This window comes from Papio anubis, chromosome 5 (genome assembly GCF_008728515.1).
Source record: "Papio anubis isolate 15944 chromosome 5, Panubis1.0, whole genome shotgun sequence".
Lineage (NCBI taxonomy): Eukaryota > Metazoa > Chordata > Mammalia > Primates > Cercopithecidae > Papio > Papio anubis.
The window spans coordinates 130,800,481-130,828,115 of NC_044980.1; the positions used below are offsets into that span (position 1 = coordinate 130,800,481).

The window sequence follows — 27,635 nt, forward strand, 5'->3', positions numbered from 1 at the left end:
GAAATAAATTTATTTTACTTGTAGTTACTTAAACCCTAGAAATAATTTTTTCAAACAATAGAAATACAGCCTTTTACAATAAGATAGTTCATGATTTGTTCTTTCGAGGATTTTTTTAATAAGGTTCTTCTACAATTGGATGGTGACAAAGTTTGGGTTTGTTAGGATTATTTTTCAGCAGCCAATCAGCTAGCCAAATCTATGGGGAAAAAAAAAAACCTTAAGTTAAAAAACAGTTACATATTTCCTTTCAATATATACTATATCAACTGGAAACTTAAACAGTTTTCAAAATCACTTTAAGAAAATGACCATTAAAAATGGAAACATTTGGATTTACATTATGCAAGATTGTCAAGAATAGATCCAAACTGGAAAGAAAGAAGTAAAACTATCTCTATTCACAGACGGCATAAACCTATATGTGGAAAATCCTAAGGAATTTACAAGGAAGCCACTAGAGCTAATAAATTCAGCAAAGATGTAGGTTATAAGATCAATACACAAAAATCAATTGTATTTCTATACATCAGCAATGACAGTTCAAAAAAAATTTTTAAATCACTTTCATTTACAATAGCATATAGCTATTGTAGCATACAATAGACAAATAACATGCCAAGGGATAAATTTAACCCAAGAAGTGAAAGGCTTATACATTAAGAATTGTAAAACATTGCTAGAAGAAATTGAAGAATACCTAAATAAATGAGGAGACATTATTTTTCACGGATAGGAAGACTTGATATTGGCAAGATGTCAATACTACCCAAAGCAATCTACAGATCCAATGCAGCTCTTGCCAAATGTCCAACAAGCTTTTTTTGCAGAAATGGAAAGCCAATCCTCAAATTCATATGAAATTGCAAGGGGTTCTGAGGAGCCAAAACAATCATGAAAAAGAACAAAGTTGGAGGACTGACTTGTACTCTCAATTTCAAAACCTTCTACAAAGCTGCAGTAGTCAGCACAGTGTGGTAATGACATCCTTATGCCAGACATGTAGACCAATAGAATAGACCTAAGAATCCAGTGCTCTCTTCGGCAGCACATATACCAAAACTGGAATGATACAGAGAGGTTATTAGCATGGCCCTGTGCAAGGATGATGCACAATTTATGAAGCATTTCATATTTTTAAAAAAGAATGAGAATCCAGGAATAAACCCAGTCATCTATGGTCAACAAATTTTTGACAATGGTACCAAGTCCATTCATGGAGAAAGAACAGTCTCTTCAACAGATGGTACTAGGACAATTGGATTTCCACATGCAAATGAATAAAGTTGGACCCCTATACCACATCATATACAAAAATGAACTCACAATGGACCAATGACCTAAATATAAGAGCTAAAACAATAAACATCTTAAAAGAGGCCAGGTGCAGTGACTCACACCTGTAATCTCAACACTTTTGGAGGCCAAGGTAGAAAGATCACTTGAGACCGGGAGTTCAAGACCAGCCTGGGCAACATAGGGAGACCCTATCTCTACAAAAAATTTTAAAAATTAGCTGGGTGTGGTAGTGTGCTCCTGTGGTCCCAGCTACTTGGGAGGCTGGTGCACAAGAATCACTTGAACCCAGGAGGCAGAGGTTGAAGTGAGCCAAGATTGCGCCACTGGACTCCAGCATGGGCAACAAAGACTCAAATGTCTCAAAAAAAAAAAAAAAAAAGGAAAGAAAAAAGAAAAAAATCTTAAAAGAAAACATAAAACATAGGGGAAAATTTTCATGACCTTGGCTTTGGATTTCACAATGGATTCTTAGACATGACACCAAAAGCACAAGAAATAAAAGAAAAAAATAAATAAATTGGATTTCATCAAATGAAAAATGTTTATACATTAAAGGACATTATCAAGCAAGTGAAAAGACAACCTACAAAATGGAAGACAATATTTGCAAATCATATATCTAATAAGGGTTTAATATCTAGAAATATAAAGAACTTTAACTCAACAAAAAGACAACCCAGTTTAAAAACCGGTAAAGGACTTGAATTTGAATAGACATTTCTTCAAAGAAGGTATACAAATGGCCAACAAGCTCATGAAAAGATGCTCAACATTAGTCATTAGGGAAATGCTGATCAAAACCACCATGAGAAACCACTTTGTGTTATCTAGCAGGATGGCTACAAAAAAAAAGAAAGACAGGCCAGGCGTGGCGGCTCACGCCTGTAATCCTAGCACTTTGGGAGGCCAAGGCAGGCGGATCACATGAGGTCAGGAGTTCGAGACCAGCCTGGCCAACATGGAGAAACGTCGTCTCTACCAAAAATACAAAAATTAGCCAGGCGTGGTGGCGCACACCTGTAATCCAAGCTACTCGGGAGGCTGAGGCAGGAGAATTGCTTGAACCTGGGAGGCGGAGGTTGCAGTGAGCCCAGATCGCGCCACTGCATTCCAGCCTGGGCGACAGAGTGAGACTCCTCTGTCTCAAATAATAATCATAATAATAAATAAACACAGCAAGAAAATAAGTAATCAATAATTATACATAATATCCAAAATGTATATAAAATACCTTCTAGAAATGTTTGTTTAAAAACGGTTCTCAATATTTGCAGTATTTCAAAGGACACAATGTCTTAAACATGAAAACTATAGACAATTTATAGACAATCTTTTTTTTGGGATGGAGTCTCGCACTGTCGCCCAGGTTGGAGTGCAGTGGCACAATCTTGGCTCTCTGCAACCTCTGCCTCCCAGGTTCAAGTGATTCTCCTGCCTCAGTCTCCTGAGTAGCTGGGATTACAGGCACGCACCACCACGCCCAGCCAATTTTTGTACTTTTAGTAGAGACGGGGTTTCACCACGTTGATCAGGCTGATCTCAAACTCCTGACCTTGGGATCCGCCTGCCTGGGCCTCCCAAAGTGCTGGGATTACAGGTGTGAGCCACCGTGCCTGGTGACAATATTTTTAAGTGTGAATAAAAATATTTCTTACCAAAAGTGAGCCACCGTGCCTGGTGACAATATTTTTAAGTGTGAATAAAAATATTTCTTACCAAAGGATCTGCTGGTTTTTGCTTACAAAGCTCTGTGAGTCCTTCAAGCAAAGTTGGCATTATATGTAAATTTAAATAGTCCTTAGCAGCTTGTCCAATTGGAATGGGCTCAACGATCACTGCAAATACAAATGTATTCTCATTGAAGCAAACATAATGATTAAATACTATACAATCATTAAAAAGGGTCTTTTTAAAGAACATTTCTCTTTTTTATATATATTTTTTGAGATGGAGTCTCACTCTGTTGCCCAGGCTGGAGTGCAGTGATGCAATCTCAGATCACTGCAACCTCCTCCTGGGTTCAAGCGATTCTCCCACCTCAGCCTTCCGAGCAGCTGGGACTACAGGTCTGCGTCACCACACCCTGCTAACTTTTGTATTTTTATTTTATTTATTTATTTATTTATTTATTTATTTTTAATTTTTTGAGACAGAGTCTCACTCTGTTGTCCAGGCTGGAATGCAGTGGCATGATCTCAGCTCACTGCAACCTCCGCCTCCTAAGTTCAAGTGATTCTCCTGCCTCAGCCTCCTAAGTAGCTGGGATTACAGGTGTGTGCCACTATGCCTGGCTAATTTTTGTACATTGAGTAGAGACAGGGTTTTACCATGTTGCCCAGGTTGGTCTAGAACTCCTGACCTAAGGTAAACCGCCCACCTCAGCCTCCCAAAGTGCTAGGATTGCAGGCATGGGACACCGTGCTAGGCCCTAATTTCTGTATTTTTAGTAGAGACAGGGTTTCACCATGTTGGCCAGGTTGGCCTTGAACTCCTGACGTCAAATGATCTGCCTGTCTCAGCCTCCCGAAGTGCTAAGATTACAGGCATAAGCCACTGCAACCAGCCTGTTTTCTGTTTCTTTTCTTTTTTTCTTTGAGACAGTTTCACTCTTGTCACCCAGGCTGGAGTGCAGTGGCACGATCTCAGTTCATTGCAACTCCATCTCCCGGGCTCCAGCAATTCTCCTGCCTCAGCCTCCTGAGTAGAACCAGCCTCAGTTTTCAGTTGGGATGTTCCTCTTATTATTTAGACATAGGAGTTCTTTATATATTCTAGTTACAAGTTCTTTATTCCTTTATGTGGTATATTATTTGCCAATATTTTTTCCCAGTCTGTTGCCTACCTATCTTTTCATATTTTTAAAAATTTAACTTTTTTTTTTTTTTTTTAAGACACAGGGTCTTGTTCTGTTGCCCAGTCTGGAGTGTGGTGGTATGAGCACAGCTCACTGCAGCCTCAAACTCCTGGGCTGAAGCATCCTCTGGCCTCAGCCTTCCAAGTAGCTGGGCCTGCAAGTGTGTGCCACCACACCCAGCTTTTTTTTTCTTTAAGTTTTCAGAGACAGGGTGTCACTCACTATGTCCCTCAGGCTGGTCTCAAACTCCCGGCCTCAAGCAATCCTTCCACCTCAGCCTCCTGAATAGCTGGATTTACAGGTGCAAACCACTGCTCCCAGCTCTTCAAATTCTTTTTTTTTTTTTTGAGACAGAGTCTTGCTCTGTCGCCAGGCTGTAGTGCAGTGATCTCAGCTCACTGCAAGCTCTGCCTCCCGGGTTCACGCCATTCTCCTGCCTCAGCCTCCCGAGCAGCTGGGATTACAGGTGCCTACCACCACGCCCGACTAATTTTTTGTATTTTTAGTAAAGACGGGGTTTCACCATGCTAACCAGGATGGTCTCGATCTTCTGACCTCGTGATCCGCCCACCTCAGTCTCCCAAAGTGCTGGGATTACAGGCGTGAGCCACCGTGCCCGGCAATTTTTTGTATTTTTTAGTTACAGACTGGGTTTCACTGTTTTAGCCAGGATGGTCTTGATCTCCTGACCTCATGATCCGCCCGCCTCAGCCTCTCAAAGTCCTGGGATTACAGGCATTAGCCATCGTGCCTGGCCTCTTTTCATATTCTTAATGATGTCTTTTGAAGCACAAAAGCTTTTAATTTGATTTAGTCCAATTTATCAATATTTTCTTTTATGGATTTTGCTTTTGATGTCATTTTAAGAACTCTTTGTCCAACTCCAGTTACAAAGATTTTCTCCGGTTTTCTTTTAGATGTTTTTACATTGAAGTCTGTGAGCCATTTTGAGTTAATTTTTGTGTAGGCTATGAAACAAGGGTCTAAGTTCTTCTTGTTTTTATGTGACTATCATGCTGTCCTACGTCCTAGCACCATATACAGATTTTCCTCAACTTACATGGGTTACATCCCAATAAATCCATCATAAGTTGAAAATATCATTAAGTCAAAAACACATTTAATACACCTAGCCTATTGAACATCATAGCATAGCATAGCCTACCTTAAATGTGCTCAGAACACTTACATTAGCCTACAGTTGGGCAAAATCATCTAATACAAAGCAAATTTTATATAAATAACACTTTCTTTTTTTTTTTTTGAGATGGAGTCTTGCTCTGTCGCCCAGGCTGGAGTGCAGTGGCACGGTCTCGGCTCACTACAAGCTCCGCCTCCCAGGTTCACACCATTCTCCCGCCTCAGCCTCCCGAGTAGCTGGGACTACAGGCGCCTGCCACCGCGCCTGGCTAATTTTTTGTATTTTTAGTAGAGACGGGGTTTCACCGTGGTCTCGATCTCCTGACCTTGTGATCCGCCCGCCTCGGCCTCCCAAAGTGCTGGGATTACAGGAGTAAGCCACCGCGCCCGGCCCTGAGCCACTGCGCCCGGCCCAATATTTTCTATATAATATACATATATTATGAGCTGGGCACAGTGGTTCACACCTGTAGTCCTAGCTCCTTGGGAGGCTGAGGCAGGAGGAGTACCTGAAGCCATGAGTTTGAGACCACCTGGGCAACAAAGCAAAACTCTGTCTCTTAAAAAAAAAAAAAAAAAAAAAAATATATATATATATATATCTCTTAAGCAATCCTTCCACCTCAGCCTCCTGAATAGCTGGATTTACAGGTGCATATGTAAATTAAAATATATATATATATTTATTTATATTCAGTGTTTTTCAGATGCATATATAAAGATATATACAAAAATATATATATATATTTATCTTTTTGGGGGGAGGATCTCTTGAGGCCAAGAGTTCAATACCAGCCTGGGCAATATGGCGAGACCTCCTTTCTACAACAAAAAAATTCAAAAAGTAGCCAGGCACAGTGGTCTATGCCTGTAGTCTCGGCTACTCAGGAGGCTGAAGTGGGAGAATGCTTGAGCCCACGAGTTCAGGCTGCAGTGGGCACCACTGCACTTCAGCCTGGGTGACAGAGAGAGACCCTGTCTCAAAAAAAAAAACAAAACAAAAATAGAATGGTTGTATGGATATTCACCATTAATGTACACAGCTGAAAGCACCATAGTAAAGTCAAAAAGCTGTAACTTGAACCATGGTAAGTTGGGGACTGTATTGGCAAGACCATCCTTTTCTCACGGAATTGTCTAGGCACCTTTGTTGAAAGTGAATTGACCATAAGTGTAAAAGTTTATTTCTAGATTCTCAATTCTGTTCCAATAATCTATATATGTATCTTTATGTCACTGCCACACTGCCTTATAATTGTGGCTTTGTAGTAAGTTTCAAAATCAGATAGTGGAAGTCTTCCAACTTTGTTCTTCTTTTCCAAAATTGAGTTCTTTGCAATTTTACTAAATTTTAAACTCAGTTTGTCAATTTCTACATAAAAGTATGCAGGGACTTTGATGAGGATTACATTAAAATTTTCTTTAATTTTTTTTCTTTTTCTTGTAAAGATGAGGTCTCACTTCATTGCCCAGGCTGGTCTCCTACTCCTAGACTCAAGCAATCCTCCTGTCTCAGCCTCCCAAAGTGTTGAGATTACAGGCATAGCCACTGCATCCAACCCAAAACTGTTCATTAATTTAGAAAGAATTGCCATCTTAACAATACTGAGTATTCCAATCCATGAATATGGAATATCTATTTATTTAGATATTTAAAAATTTCTCTCAGCAATGTTTTTTGTTTTCAGTGTACAAGAATTGCACTTTCGTTAAATTTATGCCTAAATGTGGCTGGGCGCGGTGGCTCATACCTGAAATCCCAGCACTTTGGGAGGCCAAGGCAGGTGGATCACCTGAGGTCAGGAGTTTGAGACCAGCCCACCCAACGTGGCGAAACCCTATCTCTACTAAAAATACAAAAAATTAGCCAGGCGTAGTGGTGGGCGCCTATAATCCCAGCTACTCAGGAGGCTGAAGCAGGAGAATCGCTTGAACCCAGGAGGCAGAGGCTGCAGTGAGCCGAGATTGGGCCACTGCACTCCAGCCTGGGTGACAAGAGAGAAACTCTTGTCTCTTAAAAAAAAAAAAAAATTATGCCTAAATATTATATTATTTTTAATGCCATTGTGAATGGAATTTTCCTTTTTACAGCTTTATTGAAGTATTATTGAGGTACATAAAATTGCACAAAATTAATGTATACAAATTTTTTCTCAACATGGGCAAATGTTTTATTCATATATTATATAAAGTTCATTATGCTAATTCATCAGGTACTAATCATTAAACAAAAATCTTTTTAATATTTTTTTTTTGAGACATGGTCTTGCTGTGTTGCCCAGGCTGGAGTGCAGTGGTGTGATCTCAGTTCACTGCAACCTCTGCCTTCCGGGTTCAAGCAATTCTCCTGCCTCAGCCTCCTGAGTAGCTGGGATTACAGATGCATGCCACTACGCCAGGCTAATTTTTTTTATTTTTAGTAGAGATGGGGTTTCACTATGTTGGCTAGTCTGGTCTCGAACTCCTGACCTCAAGTGATCTGCCCATGTCAGGCTCCCAAAGTGCTGGGATTACAGGCGTGAGCCACCGCCCCTGGCCCCCCAAATTTTTTTAACTTATAAGTGTACTTAAAATTTTTTTTTATTTTAAAAGCATGTCATCCTTGCACAGGGGCCATGCTAATCTTCTCTGTATCATTCCAATTTTAGTGTATGTGCTGAAGTGAGCACAACAAATTTTTTAATAGATAAAAAATATTGTATATATTTATTGTGTACATGTTGTTTTGAAATATGTAAACACTATGGAAAGACTAAATCAGGCTAATTAACATATGCATTACCTCAAATACTTGTCTTTTTTTGTGGTGAGAACACTTAAAATCTACTGTTTTAGCAATTTTCAACAACACAATATATTATTGACTATAGTCACCATGTTGTTATACTAGATCTCTTGAACTTATTCCTACTATCGTAGCAATAAGTATCCTTTGATCAACATTTCCATCCCCTACTCTCTCTTACAAGCTCCTGGTGGCCACCATTCTACGCTCCGAGTTCAACTTTTTTTTAGATTCCACATATAAGTAAGATCATGTGGTATTTGTCTTTCTGTGCCTGACTTATTTCACTGAATATAATGTCCTCTAAGTTCATCCATGTTGTCAAAAATGACAGAATCTCTTTCTTTTTAAGGCTGAATAGTATTACGCTGTATATATATACCACATTTTCTTTATCCATTAACCCACTGATGGACACTTAGGTTGATTCCATATCTTGGTTATTGTGAATAATGCAGCAATGAACATTATTGTGGTTCACTGGTGCAGGTATCTCTTCAAGATCCTGATTCAATTCTTTCAGATATATAGATCCAGCAGTGAGATTGTTAGATCATGTAACAGTTTTAGTTTCTTGAGGAACTTCCATACTGTCTTCCACAGTGGTGGCACCATTTTAAATCCCCACCAAATGTGTACAAGCGTTCCAATTTCTCTATATGCTTGCCAATATTTACCTTTTCTTTCTTTTGATAACAGCCATCCTAATGTGTGAGGTGATATCTCACCGTGGTTTTGATCTGTATTTCCCTGATGATTAGTGATTTTGAGCACCTCTTTTTTTTTTTTTTTTTTGAGATGGAGTCTCGTTCTTGTTGTTGCCCAGGCTGCGGTGCAATGGCGCAATCTTGGCTCACTGCAATCTCCACCTCTTGGGTTCAGGCAGTTCTCCTGCCTCAGCCTCCTGAGTAGCTGGGATTATAGGCATGTGTCACCACGCCCAGCTAATTTTTTGTATTTTTTTTAGTAGAGACGGGGTTTCACTTTGTTGACCAGGCTGGTCTTGAACTCCTGACCTCAGGTGATCTGCCAGCCTCGGCCTCCCAAAGTGCTGGGATTACAGGCGTGAGCCACCACACATGGCCTTGAGCACCTTTTCCAAAAAACCAATATACTTGTTGGTTATTTGTATGTCTTCTTTAGAAAAATGTTTATTCAAGTCCTTTGCCCATTTTTTTAAATGGGTTATTTAGGGGTTTTTTGGATACTGATGTGTAAGAGTTCCTTATATATTTTAGACATTAACCCCTTATCAGATATATGGTTTGCAAATATTTTCTTCCCTGGAATTGTTTTCTTAATTTCATTAGTGAATTATTCATTTATTTATTTATTGAGAGGATCTCACTCTGTCACCCAGGCTGAAGTACAGCAGTGGAAATGCAGTTCACTGCAGCCTCAACCTGCTGGGCTCAAGTAAATCTCCCACCTCAGCCTCCCAAGTAGCTGGGACCACAGGTGTGCACCACCACCCCCAGCTAATTTTTCATATTTTTGGTAGAAACAGGGTCTTGCCATATTGCCCAGGCTGCTCTCAAACTTCTGGGCTCAAGCAATCCTCCTGCCTCTGCCTCCCAAAGTGTTGGGATTACAAGCATGAGCCATCATGCCAGGCTAGGGCTGAATAAATTAATGAGAGAATAAAAACAGTGTTTTCATGTTTCTTACATGGATGAACTTTAAGTTTTTTAAGTTTTCTGTCATCCTTGTTTTATTTATTTGTTTGTTTGTTTGTTTGAGATAGGGTCTCACTCTGTTGTCCAGGCTGGAGCACTCTGGTGCCATCACAGCTCACACAGCCTTAACTTCCTAGGCTCCAGTGATCCTCCCACCTCAGCCTCCAGAGTAGCTGGGATTATAGACATGGGCCACCATGCCCAGCTAATTTTTTATTTTTTGTAGAGATGAGATCTTGCTATGTTGCCCAGGCTGGTCTCCAACTCCTGGACTCAAGAGATTCTCCCACCTCAGCCTCACGAAGTGTTGGAATCACAGGTGTGAGCCACCACACCCAGCCTGTATATTTATTTTCAAATATAATCATTTTGATAGCAGGGATATCTTCTTATTCATCTTTGCATTTATGGCAAATAGTAGGCAACTTAATAAATGTGTTGAAGAAATGGAATATAGCAAAACTTTGAATTAGCCATTTCTATTAAAAGGGAAAGGAGACCAGTCTGGGTAATGTAGTGAGACCCCCATCTCTACAAAAACATTAAAAAATTAGCTGAGCGTGGTGGTACACACCTGTATTCCCAGCTACTCAGGAGGTTTAAGGTTGTAGTGAGCTATGATCGCACCATTGCACTCCATCTGGAGTGACATGGAAAGACCCTGTGACCACCCCCCAGAAAAAAGGGAAAGAAGAGAGCTTTACTTTTTTCTTTTCTTTTCTTTTGAGACAGTCTCATTCTGTCACCCAGGCTGGAGTACAGTGGTGCAATCTCGGCTCACTGCAGCCTCTGCCTCCCAGGTTCAAGCAATTCTCCTGCCTCAACCTTCTGAGTAGCTGGGATTACAAGCATCCACCACTATGCCTGGCTAATTTTGTATTTTTAGTAGAGACAGGGTTTTACCACACTGGCCAGGCTGGTCTCGAACCCCTAACTTCAAGTGATCCATCTGCCTTAGCCTCCCAAAATGCTGTGATTACAGGTGTGAGCCACTGCGTCCAGCCAGCATTACTTTTTTCAAGGGTTAAGAACATGTCTTTGAATATCTTGATAACTTGCTTGAGTGAATTGTCGTATAAAGTTTTGCACATAGTTGTTGATCGACTGCTAAGTAAGAGGACGCTCATACCGCAAACTCTCAGTACTTGCTCCAAAGAACTTCACAGCAAAAGATCTGCAATGTGCTAAGTAATTAATGATTTTATATTTATCCTACAACTTGCTGCTTCTCAAATGTCTAACTAGATCTCTAAACTCATGCCTAGAGGATTAATTTAATGAGTAAAATCAAAGGCAACTGAAAATAACAGTTGGCTGGGCACAGTGGCTCACGCCTGTAATCCCAACAGTTTGGAAGGCAGGCGGGAGTATCGCTTGAGCCCAACAGTTCCAGACTGGCCTGGGCAACATGGCAAAACTCTGTTTCTACAAAAAACTTGAAAAACTAGCCGGGTGTGGTGGTGCATGCCTGTGGTTCCAGCTACTCCAAAGGCTGAGGTGGGAAGATTACTTGAGTCTGCAAGGCCAAGGCTGCGGTGAGCTGTGATTGTGCCACTGCACTCTGGTCTGGGCAACAGAGTGAGATTCTATCTCCAAAAAAAAAAAAAAAGCGAAAAGAAAGAAAATTACAGTTTAGGAATATAATCCAATGAGTAAGAAGAGCTTTCAAATATACCTTCTATTTAAGATAAAATGAATTTTTATCCTGTTTTATTTAAAAGCTAGAGAGAAGTCAGGCGTGATGGCTCATGTCTATAATCCCAACATTTTGGGAGGTAGAGGCAGCAGTATTGCTTGAGCCCAGGAGTTCAAGACCAGCCTGGGCAACATAGTGAGATTTCATGTCTATAGAAAATACAAAAATTAGCTGGAGCTGGTGATATGCGCCTGTGGTTCCAGCTACTCGAAGGCTGAAGTGGGAGGATACTTGAGCCCAGGAGGTTGAGGCTGCCATGAGTTGTGACCATGCTACTGCACTCCAGCCTGGGTGACAGAGTGAGACTCCATCTCAAATAGATAAATAAATAACAAAAGCTAACAAGCAAAAGTCTAATTCACTTGTAAGACTAATATAAAGTACTACCACATTAAAAAGACCTCTCGCTGGGCACGGTAGCTCACTCTTGTAATCCCAGTGTTTTGGGAGGCTGAGGCAGGAGGACTGCTTTGAGAAAAAATATACAATTTTAAAACTAGTTTTTGTTTCCTTGTTTAAGAATCAGGGACTTTTCAGACTGTATAGAAAGGAGGGAAGCAGGTCTTCCCTTGGGAGGATGACTGAAAGGCCAGTGGAGGAAAGTTGTCAGCCCATTGTCAGGTCAGCATCAGGCCTTTACCAAGCCTGTTGGCACTAAAAAGTAACAGATCAAGTACTCAAAATGTGAAATATATTTATTTTGAATTTAGAAATTCAAACAACAGTGATACTATTGTATCACATCAGTTATTCAAAAAAATGTGAAATCTCCCAAAAAAAAAAAAAATTAAGAACTTTTAAATCTCCAAGACAGTTTTCAGTTTTATTTGAATTAATCTCCAGTGGAAAATACTGAGGAACAGATCTAAATGACTTAGGGAAAAATAAGTCATAACAGGAAAAATAACATACTAAAACAAATTCAAAATTTTGCTCAATGCTTTGCATTTTTTCCTCATAACAAATATCACCAAATTTTATTTCTGCTCTAAAAATATTAAAAACAAACCAAAAACCTCAGTGTTCTTCCTCATATGTCCACTTCTCAAAGGCTTACAACTTCTCTAACAGTAAGGAAACAAAAAAAGGGACTAATTATTAATTTCTCAATTGCAGGAGACTTTGTTAGGCAAACAGTAAATTGTTAGAGAAGACGGTAAATCAAATGTAGTTTCCAAGAGAGATTATTTCTCTCATGTGTCACAAACTCTACTGAACCTTTCAGGATAACTAGAAAGAACTGTAACACAGAAGAATATGTCTAATGCAAGAGAAAAGATAGAAAAAAGAAATTAGGCTGGGTGTGGTGGCTTACACCTGCAATCCCAGCACTTTGAGAGGCCAAGGCAGGCAGATTACTTGAGCACAGGCATTTGAGAGTATCCTGGGCAACACGGTGAGACCCCATCTCTCCAAAAGACAAAAGAAAATTAGTTGGGCATGGTGGCATACACCTATAGTCTCAGCTACCTGGGAGGCTACAGTGGGAGGATCACCGGAGCCCTGGAGTTTGAGGCTGCAGTGAGCCAAGACTGTGCCACTGCACTTCAGCCTGGGTGACAGTGAGACACTGTCTTAAATTTTTTTTAATGTTAAAAATAGAGCCGGGCGCGGTGGCTCAAGCCTGTAATCCCAGCACTTTGGGAGGCCGAGACGGGCGGATCACGAGGTCAGGAGATCGAGACCATCCTGGCTAACACGGTGAAACCCCGTCTCTACTAAAAATACAAAAAATTAGCCGGGCGTGGTGGCGGGCGCCTGTAGTCCCAGCTACTCGGAGGCTGAGGCGGGAGAATGGCGTGAACCCGGGAGGCGGAGCTTGCAGTGAGCCGAGATCGCGCCACCGCACTCCAGCCTGGGAGACACAGCGAGACTCGGTCTCAAAAAAAAAAAAATAAATAAATAAATAAAAATAAAAATAAAAATAGATAAATAAAAAAAAAATTAAACACTTCTCAAAAGTCGCTAGAGGGCACAATTTAGTTGTTAAGGAAATGTCAAGTTTTCCATTTGTGGCTTCAAGTTTTTAAGTAACAACAACTTGAAAACCTAACAAAATATACTGGAAAAAAATTATTTTATCTTCCTTCCCAGCTATATCCGCAAAATAAAAGAAAAAGCAAACAATAAGGAGATGCAGTTGACAAGTTAGTCATCTGTAACTCACCTTCAGGAAACATAAAATGTATTTCTCTTTCCGCAGCAGCAAAGTCATTACTCCCATGAAGTGCATTCCTTAGGTCATCTGTGCCATAAATTGCCCTTAGACTAAAAACAAGTTAGAGATGATGTTCATCCAGTCTGACATCTATTCCTTACTTTATATGCATGCATTCCACTTAAGAATTTTACAAAAGCATTGCCACTTCTTACATATGAAAGCTTCACAATTTATGTCAAATTTTTTTTTTTTTTTGAGTTGGAGTCTCGCTTTGTCACCCAGGCTGGAGTGCAGTGGCTGGATCTCAGCTCACTGCAAGCTCCGCCTCCCGGGTTTACACCATCCTCCTGCCTCAGCCTCCCGAGTAGCTGGGACTACAGGCGCCTGCCACCTCGCCCGGCTAAGTTTTTGTATTTTTAGTAGAGACGGGGTTTCACTGTGTTAGCCAGGATGGTCTCGATCTCCTGACCTCGTGATCCGCCCGTCTCGGCCTCCCAAAGTGCTGGGATTACAGGCTTGAGCCACTGCGCCCGGCCAATTTATGTCAAATTTAAGCTTAAATTTAAGCTTATCTATCTAGATAAGGATCAAATATATTCACGTCTGCAGGAGGAATACGCTGGGAAAACAGGAGTTCTCTGGATAAAAACGTGGTGTTGTTTTGTAAGAAGTAAAAAAGCAATGCACATTCAAAAGTGCAAGAACTCAATATCTTATTTCCATACATTAGCAATAATGCTGAAAATTTGAATTTCTGTTCCTGTATTACCATTATTATTTTAACATACCATCCCAATTTTTCCATCTAAAAATCCTACTTCAGTGGCAGTTTAAAGGTTGAGAGAATAAGGGTAATCAACTATAAATCAGACATTCTCTGATGCTTTTTCTGGCATGTAGTATTAAGATAGGCATTTAACACTTTAAAATGTAAAATGGACCCCCAGGCCCCGCCCCCTCCCCCCCAAAAAAAGCTGATTTTGGAAAACTTCCAAATAATAAAACAAAAATTCCCATTACAATGAAATTAGTTTTGTTTTTTTTTTTCATTTTCACAGATGGATTCCATTCCCTGCCATCCCCCCAACCCTGAAAATTACCTGTCTGGATGTGTCTCCTTCGCTACTAAGCTATTATTTGGTCCCAAAAGTTCTAACCAATAAGAGATGGCTTTATGTCTAGCTAATATCATGGTGACAAGTGGTCCAGAACTCATGTAAGCTGTTAAATTGGGGAAAAACATTTTTCCATACTGTTCCACATAAAAGTTACTACATTGCTCAGGGCTGAGGTGTAGTTTTCTTCTCTATAAAAGACACAAAGTCAACAAAAGCATTTAAAATGACAGTTCAATGATAGCTCATTAAAATCATTACTAACTTGAAACTAGTACCAATCTGATTATAACTTCGAGGTTTATCTTTGTATTATGAAGAAAGAAAAGGATATAATTAAATGTATGTTGTAAATAAGATAGTAAGAGGAATTACTTCGCCTACTTAAGAAAAATTATGGCCAGGTGCAGAGGCTCATGCCTGTAGTCCTAGCACTTTGGGAGGCCGAGGCCAGAGGATTGTCTGAGCTCAGGAGTTCGAGACCAGCCTGGGCAACATGGTGAAATCCCGTATCTACTAAAATTCAAAAAATTGGCTGGGCGTGGTGGCATGTGCCTGTAGTCCCAGCTACTCAGAAGGCTGAGGCAGAATTGCCTGAACCCGGGAGGTGGAGGTTGCAGTGAGCCAAGACTGCACCACTACACTCCAGTCCGGGCAACAAAGAAAAATTATTCCAGTTAGGCAGCCTCCCTCAGCATATGGTTTGTTAGTAACAAATTTATCACATCTCCTTCTTAAAGTAAATAACTCTTCAATTAATAAAACTGGACTTAATATTTCAAATTCATGTTTCTCTATTTGTGTTACTATTTTGGGAGCTGGTCTCATTAAGTATGAGAAATTATGAGTTATTTCTCATACTTAGAAATAACAGCTAGGCATAGTGCCTCATGCCTGTAATCCCAGCATTTTGGGAGGCCAAGGCGGAAGGATCGCTTCAGCCCAGCCAGGAGTTAGAGAGCAGCCTAAGCAACACAGGGAGACATTGTTTCTATGAAAAATTTTAAAATTAGTCGGGTATGGTGGTATGTGCCTGTAATCCCCACTACATTAGAGGTAGTGAGCCATGATAACACAATTGCACTCCAGCCTGGGCGATAAAGCAGACCCTGTATCAAATAAACTAACAAAAAAAGTAATATGTAGTATAATGATGCAGTAAAAAAGTTTTTCATTTGAACATGTGTGTTCTTTATTCTGGTTCTGTCATAAATATCTTGATTCACTGTAACATGAAGAAAAATTAGGCCAGGCGAGGTGGCTCAGGCTTGTAATCCCAACACTCTGGGAGGCCAAGACAGGCAGGTCACTTGAGGTCAGGAGTTCAAGAACAGTCTGACCAACATAGTGAAACCCCATCTCTAATAAAAATACAAAAATTAGGCCGGGCGCAGTAGCTCACGCCTGTAATCCCAGCACTTTGGGAAGCCGAGATGAGTGGATCACCTGAGGTGAGGAGTTGGAGACTAGTTTGGCCAACATGGTGAAATGCCATCTCTACTGAAAATACAAAAAATTAACCAGGTGTGGTGGCACGCGCCTGTGATACCAGCTACTCGGGAGGCTGAGGCAAGAGAACAGCTTGAACCTGGGACGCCGAGGTTGTAGTGAGCCGAGATCACGTCACTGCACTCCAGCTTGGGCAACAAGAGCGAAACTCTGCCTCAAAAAAAAATAAAAATAAAAATCAGCCGGGCATGGTGGTACATGCCTGTAGTCCTAGCTACTCGGGAGGCTGAGGCAGGCCAACAGCTCGAACCCGGGAGGCAGAGGTTGCAGTGAGCCAAGATTGCACCTCTCTACTCCAGCCTGGGTGACACAGCAAGACTCCGCCTAAAAAAAAGAAAAAAGAAAAATCAGGCCGGTGTGGTGGCTCATTCCTGTAATCCCAGCACTTTGAGAAAGAAGAGACAGGTGGATCACTTGAGGTCAGGAGTTCGAGACCAGCCTAGCCAACATGGTGAAAACCTGTCTCTACTAAAAATACAAAAATTAGGCCAGACGCAGTGGCTCACGCCTGTAATCCCAGCACTTTGGGAGGCAGAGGCGGGTGGATCACCTGAGGTCGGGAGTTCAAGACCAGCCTGGCCAACATGATGAAATCCTGTGTCTACTAAAAAAATAAAAAATACAAAAAATACAAAAAGTTAACCAGGCGTGGTGGCGGGCACCTGTAATCCCAGCTGCTTGGGAGGCTGAGGCAGGAGAATCACTCGAACCCGAGAGGCGGAGGTTGCAGTGAGCCGAGATCATGCCACCTCACTCCAGCCTGGGCAACAAGAGTGAAACTCCGTCAAAAAAAAAAAAAAAAAAAAAATTAGCCAGGCATGGTGGTGCATGTCTATAATCCCAGCTACTCAGAAGGCTGAAGCATGAGAATTGCTTGAACCCAGGAGGCAGAAGTTGTGGTGAGCCAAGATCGAGATAGCGCCATTGCATGCCAGCCTGGGTAACAGAAGGAGACTCTGTCTAAAAAAAAAAAAAATTAGTTGCTAGTATGTATCTCAATCTGAAAGACTATGAAACATTCTGGACAAACAGATGTTATTTCCTTCACAAATGAGACTATAAAAATTAATCGAGTTTTAAAAAATCATGGTTGCTGAGTCTAATTTGAAAGTATCATGCTTTCTCTAGAAGCAGCTATTTTGAGTGCCTTTTCTTTTTTCAAGGCGTGAGCCACTGCGCCCAGCCTTGAAGGTTTTTAAAAATTATTTATTATTGCCAGCCGGGCTCAGTGGCTCATGCCTCTAATCCCAGCAATCTGGGAGACCAAGACAGGCAGATTGCTTGAGCCCAGGAGTTCAACACCAGTCTGGGCAACATGGCGAAACCCCATCTCTACAAAAAACACAAAAATTGGTGGTGCACACCTGTAGTCTCAGCTAATCGGGAGGCTGAGGCACGAAACTTGCTTGAACCCAGGAGGCAGAGGTTGCAGTGAACTGAAATCATGCCATTGCACTCCAGCCTGGGCAACACAGTGAGACTTGGTCTCAAAAGAAAAAAAAAATGTATTACTACTGTTTTTTCAATTCCACTAAAGGTGGGTCAGGAGGGAAAATGCTCAAAATATAACAGAGGGATTCAAAGTAGAAATCAAAGAACCTCTGCCTGGAGTAAGGATGATGAGACATGGAGGTATGTCACTAAGGGAAGGCTAAAAATCCCCATGATTATGGCAGAAATCTGTCTTTCTAAAATGTCTTAGATTTTCCTGAGAGTAAGTGTGAATTTTACCAAGTGACCCACCTCTTAAAGCCCTTTCCAAAACTCCGTGTTTCCGCAGGCTTCAGAAACTTGGTAAAATTGCTTGGTTTGTAGCAAGGGACCAAACTGCCCAGAGCAAGAAGTTTGGCAAGACGCTTACCTAGGTGGCGCAGCTCTGCTATGAATAGGACCTGCTGGACAAGTGTAACATTCTCACCAGTGAAGGGCCAGTTACTATGAAAAAGGTGCTGACATTTGTTCTCAAATTGAAATTCATATAGTGAATAAATAAAAGATGTCAGAAATTACAAGAGCACCTGCTTTAGCATAACCCTCAATTCTATTATCTAAAATTAAGACATGAAACTATTTATGATTACGCATGTTAAGTGTTTTTTTTTTCTTGCTGAGTTTAAAAATAAAATCTCATCTGTTGAAATGTAAGCCCTTATCTGCCATTTGCCCCTTAAAAAGTAGGAGAACCTATCTTCTGCAGGTATGCCAGCCAATGTAGCACAATTTTTTTTTTTTTTTTTTTTTTTTTTTTTTTTTTTTTTGAGACGGAGTCTCGCTCTGTCGCCCAGGCTGGAGTGCAGTGGCGCGATCTCGGCTCACTGCAAGCTCCGCCTCCCGGGTTCACGCCATTCTCCCGCCTCAGCCTCCGAGTAGCTGGGACTACAGGCGCCCGCCACCACGCCCGGCTAGTTTTTTGTATTTTTAGTAGAGACGGGGTTTCACCATGTTAGCCAGGATGGTCTCGATCTCCTGACCTCGTGATCCACCCGCCTCGGCCTCCCAAAGTGCTGGGATTACAGGCTTGAGCCACCGCGCCCGGCCAATGTAGCACAATTTTAAAAATTAAGGGTTCATCTTTAACTAAAATTGATACTAAATCAATTATTCCATTGGTTGCTTTAAAATTGGATCAGGTGAAATTTTTTGAAATTATATTGGATAGTCTACAGCCATACCACCCTGAACATGCCCAATCTCGTCTGAAATTAGGTTGAATATTTTCACAAAGAGCAGTATATCAAGTACTATCACAACAGAACTCTTAGTTTGTAACAAAGGCAACACTGCCATCTATTGAAACGATATATCATTTTTCAGCTTTTCCCTTAGGTGGGACAGGAAAGCCTCAAGTTCAATGGACTCCCAAGCCTATTTTAAAAGCATACAGCGCAAAGGACAAAACTTGCATAATTTCACTTAAATGAGATAGCTTGAATAGTCAAATTCCTACAGACAGCAAGTAGAATAGTGGTTATTGTGGATGGGGAAGAGGGAAGCAATGAGTTAGCATTTGGTAGAGTGTTTCAGTTTAAGATGAAAAGGTTCTAGAGATGGACAGTAGTAATGGTTGTACAACAATGTGAATGTACTTAATGCAACTGAAATGTACACTTAAAAATGGTTAAAATGATAAATTTTATGTTATGTATATTTTACCGCAATAAAAGCAAAAAATGAAGGATATACCATAGCTGCCTTCGCTCTGAAAGTTAACCAGGGAAAGTGTCATATATATTTACATTAAATTTTGTTTGTTTGTTTGTTTTTTCTGGTCTCAGTACATTGCCCAGGCAATCTCAGTTCACTGCAACTTCCACCTCCCGGGTTCAAGTGATTCTCCAGCCTTGCCTCCTGAGTAGCTGGGATTACAGGCATGCACCACCACACCCAGCTACTTTTTGTTTGTTTGTTTTTTGAGATGGAGTCTTGCTCTGTTGCCCAGGCTGGAGCGCAGTGGCAAAATCTTGGCTCACTGCAACCTCCATCTCCCGGATTCAAGCAATTCTCCTGCCTCAGCCTCCTGAGTAGCTGGGATTACATGCTCCCACCACCACGCCCAGCTAATTTTTGTGTTTTTAATAGAAATGGGGCTTCACCATGTTGGTCAGGCTGGTCTCGCACTCCTGACCTCAGGTGATCCACCCACCTCGGCCTCCCAAATTGCTGGGATTGCAGGCATGAGCCACTGTGCCCAGCCCTAATTTTGAATTTTTAGTAGAGAGAAGGTTTCACCACGTTGGCCAGGTTGGTCTTGAACTTCTGACCTCAGTGATCCACCCGCCTCATCCTCCCAAAGTGCTGGGATTACAGGCCTGAGCCACCATGGCCGGCTAATTTTTAATTTATAATTAACACTAGCCACTTAATTATTAAGTTTGTCACTAAATATTTTTTAAAATATGGACCTTTTTTTTCTTTTTCTTTTTCTTTTTTGAGACAGAGTCTCACTCTGTCACCCAGGCTGGAGTGCAGGGGCATGATCTTGACTCGCTGCAACCTCCGCCTCCCAGGTTGAAGCGATTCTCCTGTCCTAGCCTCCCTAGTAGCTGAGATTACAGGCACGTGCCACCACGCCCAGGTAATTTTCATATTTTTAGTAGAGATGGTGTTTCACCGTGTTGGTCAGGTTGGTCTTGAATTCCTGACCTCAGGTGATCCACCCACCTTGGCCTCCCAAAGTGCTGGGATTACAGGCATGAGCCACCACACCTGGCCAAAATATGGCCTTTTAAAAAACTTAAATGGGACACCTTTATCCATATACTTCATTTGTTTTTTCTAAAGTTAATGGGTAATATAATTACAGGATTCAAAAATTCAAAGCAATACAAAAAAGTATGTACTGAAAAATCATATTCCTATCCATGTCCTAATCTACCCAGTTCTTCCTTGCCCTCAATAGGTAACCCTTTTCAAATGTTTGTTTTATTCCGCCAGAATTTCATTTTTCAAATATTGGCAAACATGAATATATTACTTTGTCTCTATCACAAAAGGTTGGTACACATGATTTTGCTTTTTTTGCTATTTTGCTCTTTTTGCTACACACTTTGCTTTCTTCCATAACAGTACAGATGGGTTCCTCATTCTTCTATTTAGAATTATTTGCACATTATGCAATTTGGTGGGTTCTCCAGAGTTTATTTAGTCCTGTTTCCTAATCTCCCAACCTGGGTTATTTTCAATCTTTTGTTGATAACTAAACAATGCCGCAAAAAATAACCTGCATATATATCACTTCTTCTTAATACAGGCACTTACTGACAGGACTAAACAAGGCTCTGCGCATGACAGGTAGTAAGAGCACAAGGAATTCTATAGGACAGATTTCCAACAGCAGATCTGCTGGATTAAATGGTAAGTCCATCTGTTGTATTGGTCGATAACTGCCAGATTCCCTTTGACAGGGGTTGTGCCATTTACTTTTATATTTTTGCCAAATGGAATCTCAGTGTAGTTTTAACTTGCTTTTTTTCCCACCTAAAGATTGAGCATCATTTCATACATTTTAAAAATGATTTTCTTTTTCTGTGACCATCCATCTGTTCTGCCCACTTTTCTACTGATTTATTTTTATCTTTTTCTAGGAGCTCTTTATATATTAGGAAGACTAGTCCGTCGTCTATGAGTGGCAAATCTTTTCCTCAAGCTTGTTTTGTTTTGACTTTGCTTATGGTGTTTATTTCATTGTGCAGACATTTTTTGTTTATATAATCTTTTAAAATTTTTTTTTTTTGAGACGGAGTCTCGCTCTGTTGCCCAGGCTGGAGTGCAGTGGCCGGATCTCAGCTCACTGCAAGCTCCGCCTCCCGGGTTTACGCCATTCTCCTGCCTCAGCCTCCCGAGTAGCTGGGACTACAGGTGCCCGCCACCTCGCCCGGCTAGTTTTTTGTATTTTTTAGTAGAGACGGGGTTTCACTGTGTTAGCCAGGATGGTCTCGATCTCCTGACCTCGTGATCTGCCTGTCTCGGCCTCCCAAAGTGCTGGGATTACAAGCTTGAGCCACCACGCCCGGCCTAAAAATTTTTTTATTTTTTTATTTTTGAGACAGAGTTTCGCTCTTGTTGCCCAGGCTGGAGTGCAATGGCATAATCTGGGCACACCGCAACCTCCACCTCCCAGGTTCAAGCGATTCTCCTGCTTCAGCCTCCTGAGTAGCTGGGATTACAGGCATGCACCACTATGCCTGGTTAATTTTGTATTTTTTAGTAGAGACAGGGTTTCTCCATGTTGGTCAGGCTGGTCTCGAACTCTCGACCTCAGGTGTTCCACTAGCCTTGGCCTTCCGAAGTGCTGGGATTACAGGCAGGAGCCACAGTGCCTGGCCTTGTTTATATGATCTTATCAACCTTTTCTTCCATGGCTCCTAGATCTTAAGTCATAATAAAAAAAGGCTGTCTTGGCCGGGCGCGGTGGCTCAAGCCTGTAATCCCAGCACTTTGGGAGGCCGAGACGGGTGGATCACGAGGTCAGGAGATCGAGACCATCCTGGCTAACATGGTGAAACCCCGTCTCTACTAAAAATACAAAAAACTAGCCGGGCGAGGTGGCGGGTGCCTGTAGTCCCAGCTACTCGGGAGGCTGAGGCAGGAGAATGGCGTAAACCCGGGAGGCGGAGCTTGCAGTGAGCTGAGATCCGGCCACTGCACTCCAGCCCGGGCTACAGAGCAAAAACTCCGTCTCAAAAAAAAAAAAAAAAAAAAAAAAAGGCTGTCCTACTCCTACAACAAAACAAATCCATTATCTTTTCTTCTTGAACTTACATGGTTTAATTTTTTAAATATTTAGATCTCAGGTTCATTTGGAGTTTATCCTGGTATATAATACTTGATTCAACTTTTTCAGTGGCTACCAGTTTTCCTAACGTTTACTAAAAAGTTCTTTACCTGAGTCTTTAATTATATTAAATATTTCCTAACACTTTCTTGTACCATCCCTACCCTCGGACTCCACCTGTCCTTTGAAGCGCAACTGAAATTCCACGTCTTTTCTGAAGATTGATATTTTCTCTTTATTTTATTTATTTATTAATTATTATTGTTATTATTATTTTAGACAATATCCCTCTATTGCCCAGGCTGGAGTGCGATGGCATAATCTCGGCTCACTGCAACCTCCGCCTCCCGAGTTCAAGTGATTCTCCTGCCTCAGCTTCCCAAGTAGCTGGGACTACAGGTGCGTGCCACCATGCCCAGCTAATTTTTGTATTTTTCATAGAAAGGGGGTTTCACCATATTGGCCAGGCTGGTCTCAAACTCCTGACCTTATGATTCACCCACCTCGGCCTTCCAAAGTGCTGGGATTACAGGCATAAGCCACCGTACCCGGCCATTTTCTCTTTATTTTTAAAAATACTGACTGAATAAGCAATATGACACGTATAAATGTGAGAAAATAAAAAATTGGAAATTCAAATAAGAATACTATAAAAGAGGCCAGGTGCAGTGGTTCACACCTGTAATTCCAGCACTTTGGAAGGCTGAGGCGGGTGGATCACGAGGTCAGGAGTTCAAGACCACCCTGGCCAACATGGTAAAACCCTGTCTCTACTAAAAATACAAAAATTAGCTGGGCATGGTGGCGCATGCTTGTAATCCCTGCTACTCAGGAGGCTGAGGCAGGAGAATTGCTTGAACCGGGACCCAGGAGGCAGAGGTTGCAGCGAGCTGAGATCGTACCACTGCACTCCAGCCTGGGCTACAGAGGGAGACTCTGTCTCAAAAAAAAAAAAAAAAAAAAAAAAAAAAACTATAAAAGAGGAAGATTAAAAATATTCAATTCTATTTGATTATCCTTAACAATGCTATTTATACTCACTTTCAAACCCCTAGAATGACAATGTTTACTAATTGCAGAACAAATGTAAGTCTTAAAACATTAAATGTTTGCAGTAACTGAAAAAAATACCAATAGCCTAAAATTCCATCAATAGAGGATCAAGTAAATAAATTGTAGTTCTAATACACAGGGAAATATTACACAGAAATTCGGAAGAGTGAGATCAATTCAGATGTACTGATCTGGAATCCTATCTGAGGGACTCTGTAAAGGGGGTCAAGGGAAAGGGACTGCTCTGTTTTATGGGGGGAAAATATGTATAAATGCATAGAAAACTCCTGGAAGAACAGAAAGTGTTAAGAGGTTGCCTCTCTCTGGAGTCTGGGACTTGGGGTGGGAGAGGACAGGTGAAGGAAAAGTCCATTTTATTTCTCATTTTATATCTTCTTAAAAACTATCATGGCCGGGCGCGGTGGCTCAAGCCTGTAATCCCAGCACTTTGGGAGGCCGAGGCGGGTGGATCACGAGGTCAGGAGATCGAGACCATCCTGGCTAACATGGTGAAACCCCGTCTCTACTAAAAATACAAAAAACTAGCCGGGCGTGGTGGCGGGCGCCTGTAGTCCCAGCTACTCGGAGGCTGAGGCGGGAGAATGGCGTGAACCCGGGAGGCGGAGCTTGCAGTGAGCCGAGATCGCGCCACTGCACTCCAGCCTGGGCGACAGAGCGAGACTCCGTCTCAAAAAAAAAAAAAAAAAAAAAAAAACAAAAAACTATCACATATAACTTTTATACTTAGAAGAATAAACTTAAATTTAATGCTGAACACTAAGGGTTTAAATGGGTAGGCATATTTACATAAGCATTTTTTTTAAGGGCAGAGAGGAAAAAAGCATGAATCATACCCAGAAGTTACCTGAACAATGGTGAATCCGGATCTGAGAATAATATCTTGTATCTCCTCCTCTTTGTCAACAATATCTGGTTTGATAATGGCCAGAGTTTTTTCTACATATATCTGAGGTGGAGGCATTGATATCTCCATTATGGCTTTTCAGGGCACAAATTGCGAGTTTCTTAACAGTATCAACTGCAATGACACGCATTTCCCCCCCATCGCAAATTCAATGTAATTATGATTAAGAATAGCAATAGTAGGTACTCGATTTTATTAACTGATGAAGGTAGAAACTGCCATATTTTTCTATATACAGGGTCTCAATAATAGGATTCCTACTATGTCCAAATCGAGTCTCGGCTTTTCGTACACGCCGTCACCGAGGCGGAAAGGACTATGGGCTCACAGGACCAGAGGCCAAGGGGCGACCGAAGGTATGGAACCAGCGACAGCCTCAGGCAGCAGAGGGCGGTGGGGCGGGTGGTGGTGGGGGCTCGAGGGGGCGGTGACTGGTGGGCAACCACACACCACTACAGCGGGGCGTGAGCAGCCTCGGTCGGCTGCCTCTGTGAAGCGACCCTGTCCCGCAGGGACCTCTGTGTGCATAGGGTCAGGCCTAATTGGAAAGCAGGGCCTCTGGGTCCGCGGGGACTTTCTGGATTGCACCTGCAAATTCTGAATTTGACTCTTAAGTACTCACCTCCGCGGCCGTCCTCGTATGCTACAACTTGTTGCTAGGAGACCTGAGGCCCCAGCGTGAGGACGGTGGCTGCAGAGGGCCAATCCCAGCAAGGAGCCTTGCAGCATCTGGCCCGTTCGTTTTAACCAAAGGGAACCAGCCAGTCATTTTTATTCTCCTTGTGAATCTTAGATCACTAGATGTTTTCTGACATTTTACTCATAACTTATGTCATCCTTCTGCCAGTTTGAAGGATGCTGCAATTATCCCTACTCTATAAATGATAAGAACCCCCCCCCAATTCCTTTCCAGGTGGTAAATGTAAGAAGACCCACGTCAGATACCTTCATTTCGCTGGACGATGCTGTCCCCCCTATGCTCAGCTTATCTAGTCATTAAAAAGCAATATTCCGTTTGTGTAAAGACATTTATTTATAGAGTAAAAGGCTTAGTAAAATATCTAATCGAATTGTCTTTAAATCAAGCCTATGGAACAAAGATGTGGGCAACATTTATGGCATAAACCCAAACCTCAGCTTCCCCTTTTTTTCTTTATATTATGTCCACATGCATCTTTGACTCGTTGGTTGTGAGTTAAGGCATTATTCTTATTTGAAAAGAAAGTAGGGACATGGCAAAGAAGTCCTCTGTAGGTCAGAGTTCGGGGAGAGGTTGAAACTCTAGAAAAAGTCAGGATAGCAGCTGCAGGTTAGAAAACAGGTTTTCCATCATCCACTGGATTGGCTGGTTCCCCTTCCAGACTACTTGAGCCTTTTCTTTTGTCTAACCAAATATTCAGTACCTAAAGGGTTAAGGAACACATAGCAAGCTATTATGAACCCTAAACGCTGAAGTATTGCAAGTTTTTTTTTTGGCAAATAGACTCGACTATACTTTTTTCTTTAAAGTATGATGCTACCCAGAAAAGAAACCCACAAATGTCTTCTAGCTACTATATCTTATCCCCTAAAGATGGGAAAGTGTGAACATACATTAATATCAACAGATGAAGCAACCAAAAAATACACAGTGACTCCGGCCTCTTTGAAGTTTAGCCCTTGACTTGAGGCTCTGGAAGCGGGAATTCCCATTACTTGTCTATCCTCAGCTCTCTTGAGAGCTCTTCACTGCTGCCTGCATTCGTAGACGACTTCACTCTCAAAGCTGGACTTACTGTGAGGCTCAGGGTTTTCCAAACCAGCTGGCACATTATCAATCCTTTAGGGCCTTAATCACCTTTAAAAGTAAACTCTGAGAACACAAAGTCACCTCAAAATCACCTTTATTCTCATAGAATCTTGATCTGAAATCAAGATTCCAGAGGCTACAGATCTCTACATACACTACCTGAATCTGCTCCAGGACTTCTCGCCGCATCTCCACAGCCATATGGTATACGTGATGATCAGAGTCATTGTACATTACAGCATTTTGGAACATCAGCATCAGGTCTCGCTGGAATTGGGCCATGGTGCGAATCCGACCTTTAGAGAGATTTCTCTTCAGGCTAGTTAAGTCCATGGGTCTGCAGGTGACCAAGAAAAAATAAAGAAAATCAAACCTTTGTGTGGAACATGATAACCTAACATGTTCTCTTGAAGAACTAACCAGTTCTTAATGAAAACAGTAACAAAGATAACAACCCTCATCAGATAATAAAATAGCAACAGCAGTTAATATTTGCCTGTTTACAATAGGCCAAACACTGTATTTCTATACTAACTCAATCCTTTCAATAAACCTGTAAGGTAGGTATCATTAATATCTCCTTTTTTTTTTTTTTTTTTTTTTAAAGTCAGAGTTTCACTCTTGTTGCACTTTTTTTTAAAGTCGGAGTTTCACTCTGGTTGCTCCATTGCAATGGAGCAATCTCAGCTCACTGCAACCTCTGCCTCCCAGGTTCAAGCGATTCCCCTGCCTCAGCCTCCAGAATAACTGGGATTACAGGTGTGCGCCACCATGCCCAGCTAATTCTTGGGTTTTTTGTTGTTGTTGCTGCTTTTTTTTGAGACGGAGTCTCGCTCTCTCTCCCAGGCTGGAGTGCAGTGGCACGATCTCAGCTCACTGTAAGCTCTGCCTCCTGGGTTCATGCCATTCTCCTGCCTCAGCCTCCAAAGTAGCTGGGACTACAGGCGCCCACCACCACGCCCGGCTAATTTTTTGTATTTTTAGTAGAGATGGGATTTCACCATGGTCTCAATCTCCTGACCTCGTGATCCGCCCACCTAGACCTCCCAAAGTGCTGGGATTACAAGTGTGAGCCAACACGCCCGGCCATAATATTTGTATTTTTAGTAGAGACAGGGTTTCACCATGTTGGTCAGGCTAGTCTCGAACTCCTGACCTCAGGTGATCCACCTTCCTTGGCCTCCCAAAGTGCTGGGATTACCCCAAAGCATGAACCACCGCCCCTGGCCTTATTATCTCCATTTGACAGATGAAGAAATTGAAATCTAAAGAGGTTAAGTACTCACTGAAAGGCACACAGCCTAAATTCCAATTCAGAGGCAGCCCGACTCCAGAGCCCACAGGTCAAGCCATTATACG

The 27,635-nt window shown here is 41.7% G+C and overlaps 1 protein-coding gene, 1 non-coding gene and 1 pseudogene across 3 annotated transcripts; 1 reads left to right on the forward strand and 2 right to left on the reverse strand.

Moving 5' to 3' along the window:
• Positions 1-25,151, reverse strand: NME5 (NME/NM23 family member 5). 2 transcript variants are annotated; one of them, XM_009209182.3, is made up of 6 exons: positions 25,110-25,151; positions 24,428-24,601; positions 14,712-14,917; positions 13,618-13,718; positions 3,016-3,134; positions 1-199 (listed from the first exon to the last, which is right to left on the reverse strand). In XM_009209182.3, exons 2-6 carry the CDS (start codon positions 24,554-24,556, stop codon positions 116-118), a joined length of 639 nt encoding a protein of 212 aa, XP_009207446.1. In that variant the 5' UTR covers positions 24,557-24,601; positions 25,110-25,151; the 3' UTR covers positions 1-115. The 2 variants fall into 2 exon arrangements, with proteins under 2 accessions (XP_009207446.1, XP_003900204.1); XM_003900155.3 differs by lacking the exon at positions 25,110-25,151 and having other exon boundaries at positions 24,428-24,921.
• On the forward strand, positions 1,033-1,139 carry LOC116275083. The gene has a single exon (XR_004184050.1). It is a non-coding gene; the product is annotated as a U6 spliceosomal RNA (small nuclear RNA).
• On the reverse strand, positions 7,863-7,962 carry LOC116275051 (annotated as a pseudogene).
• Positions 25,152-27,635: the final 2,484 nt, after the last annotated feature.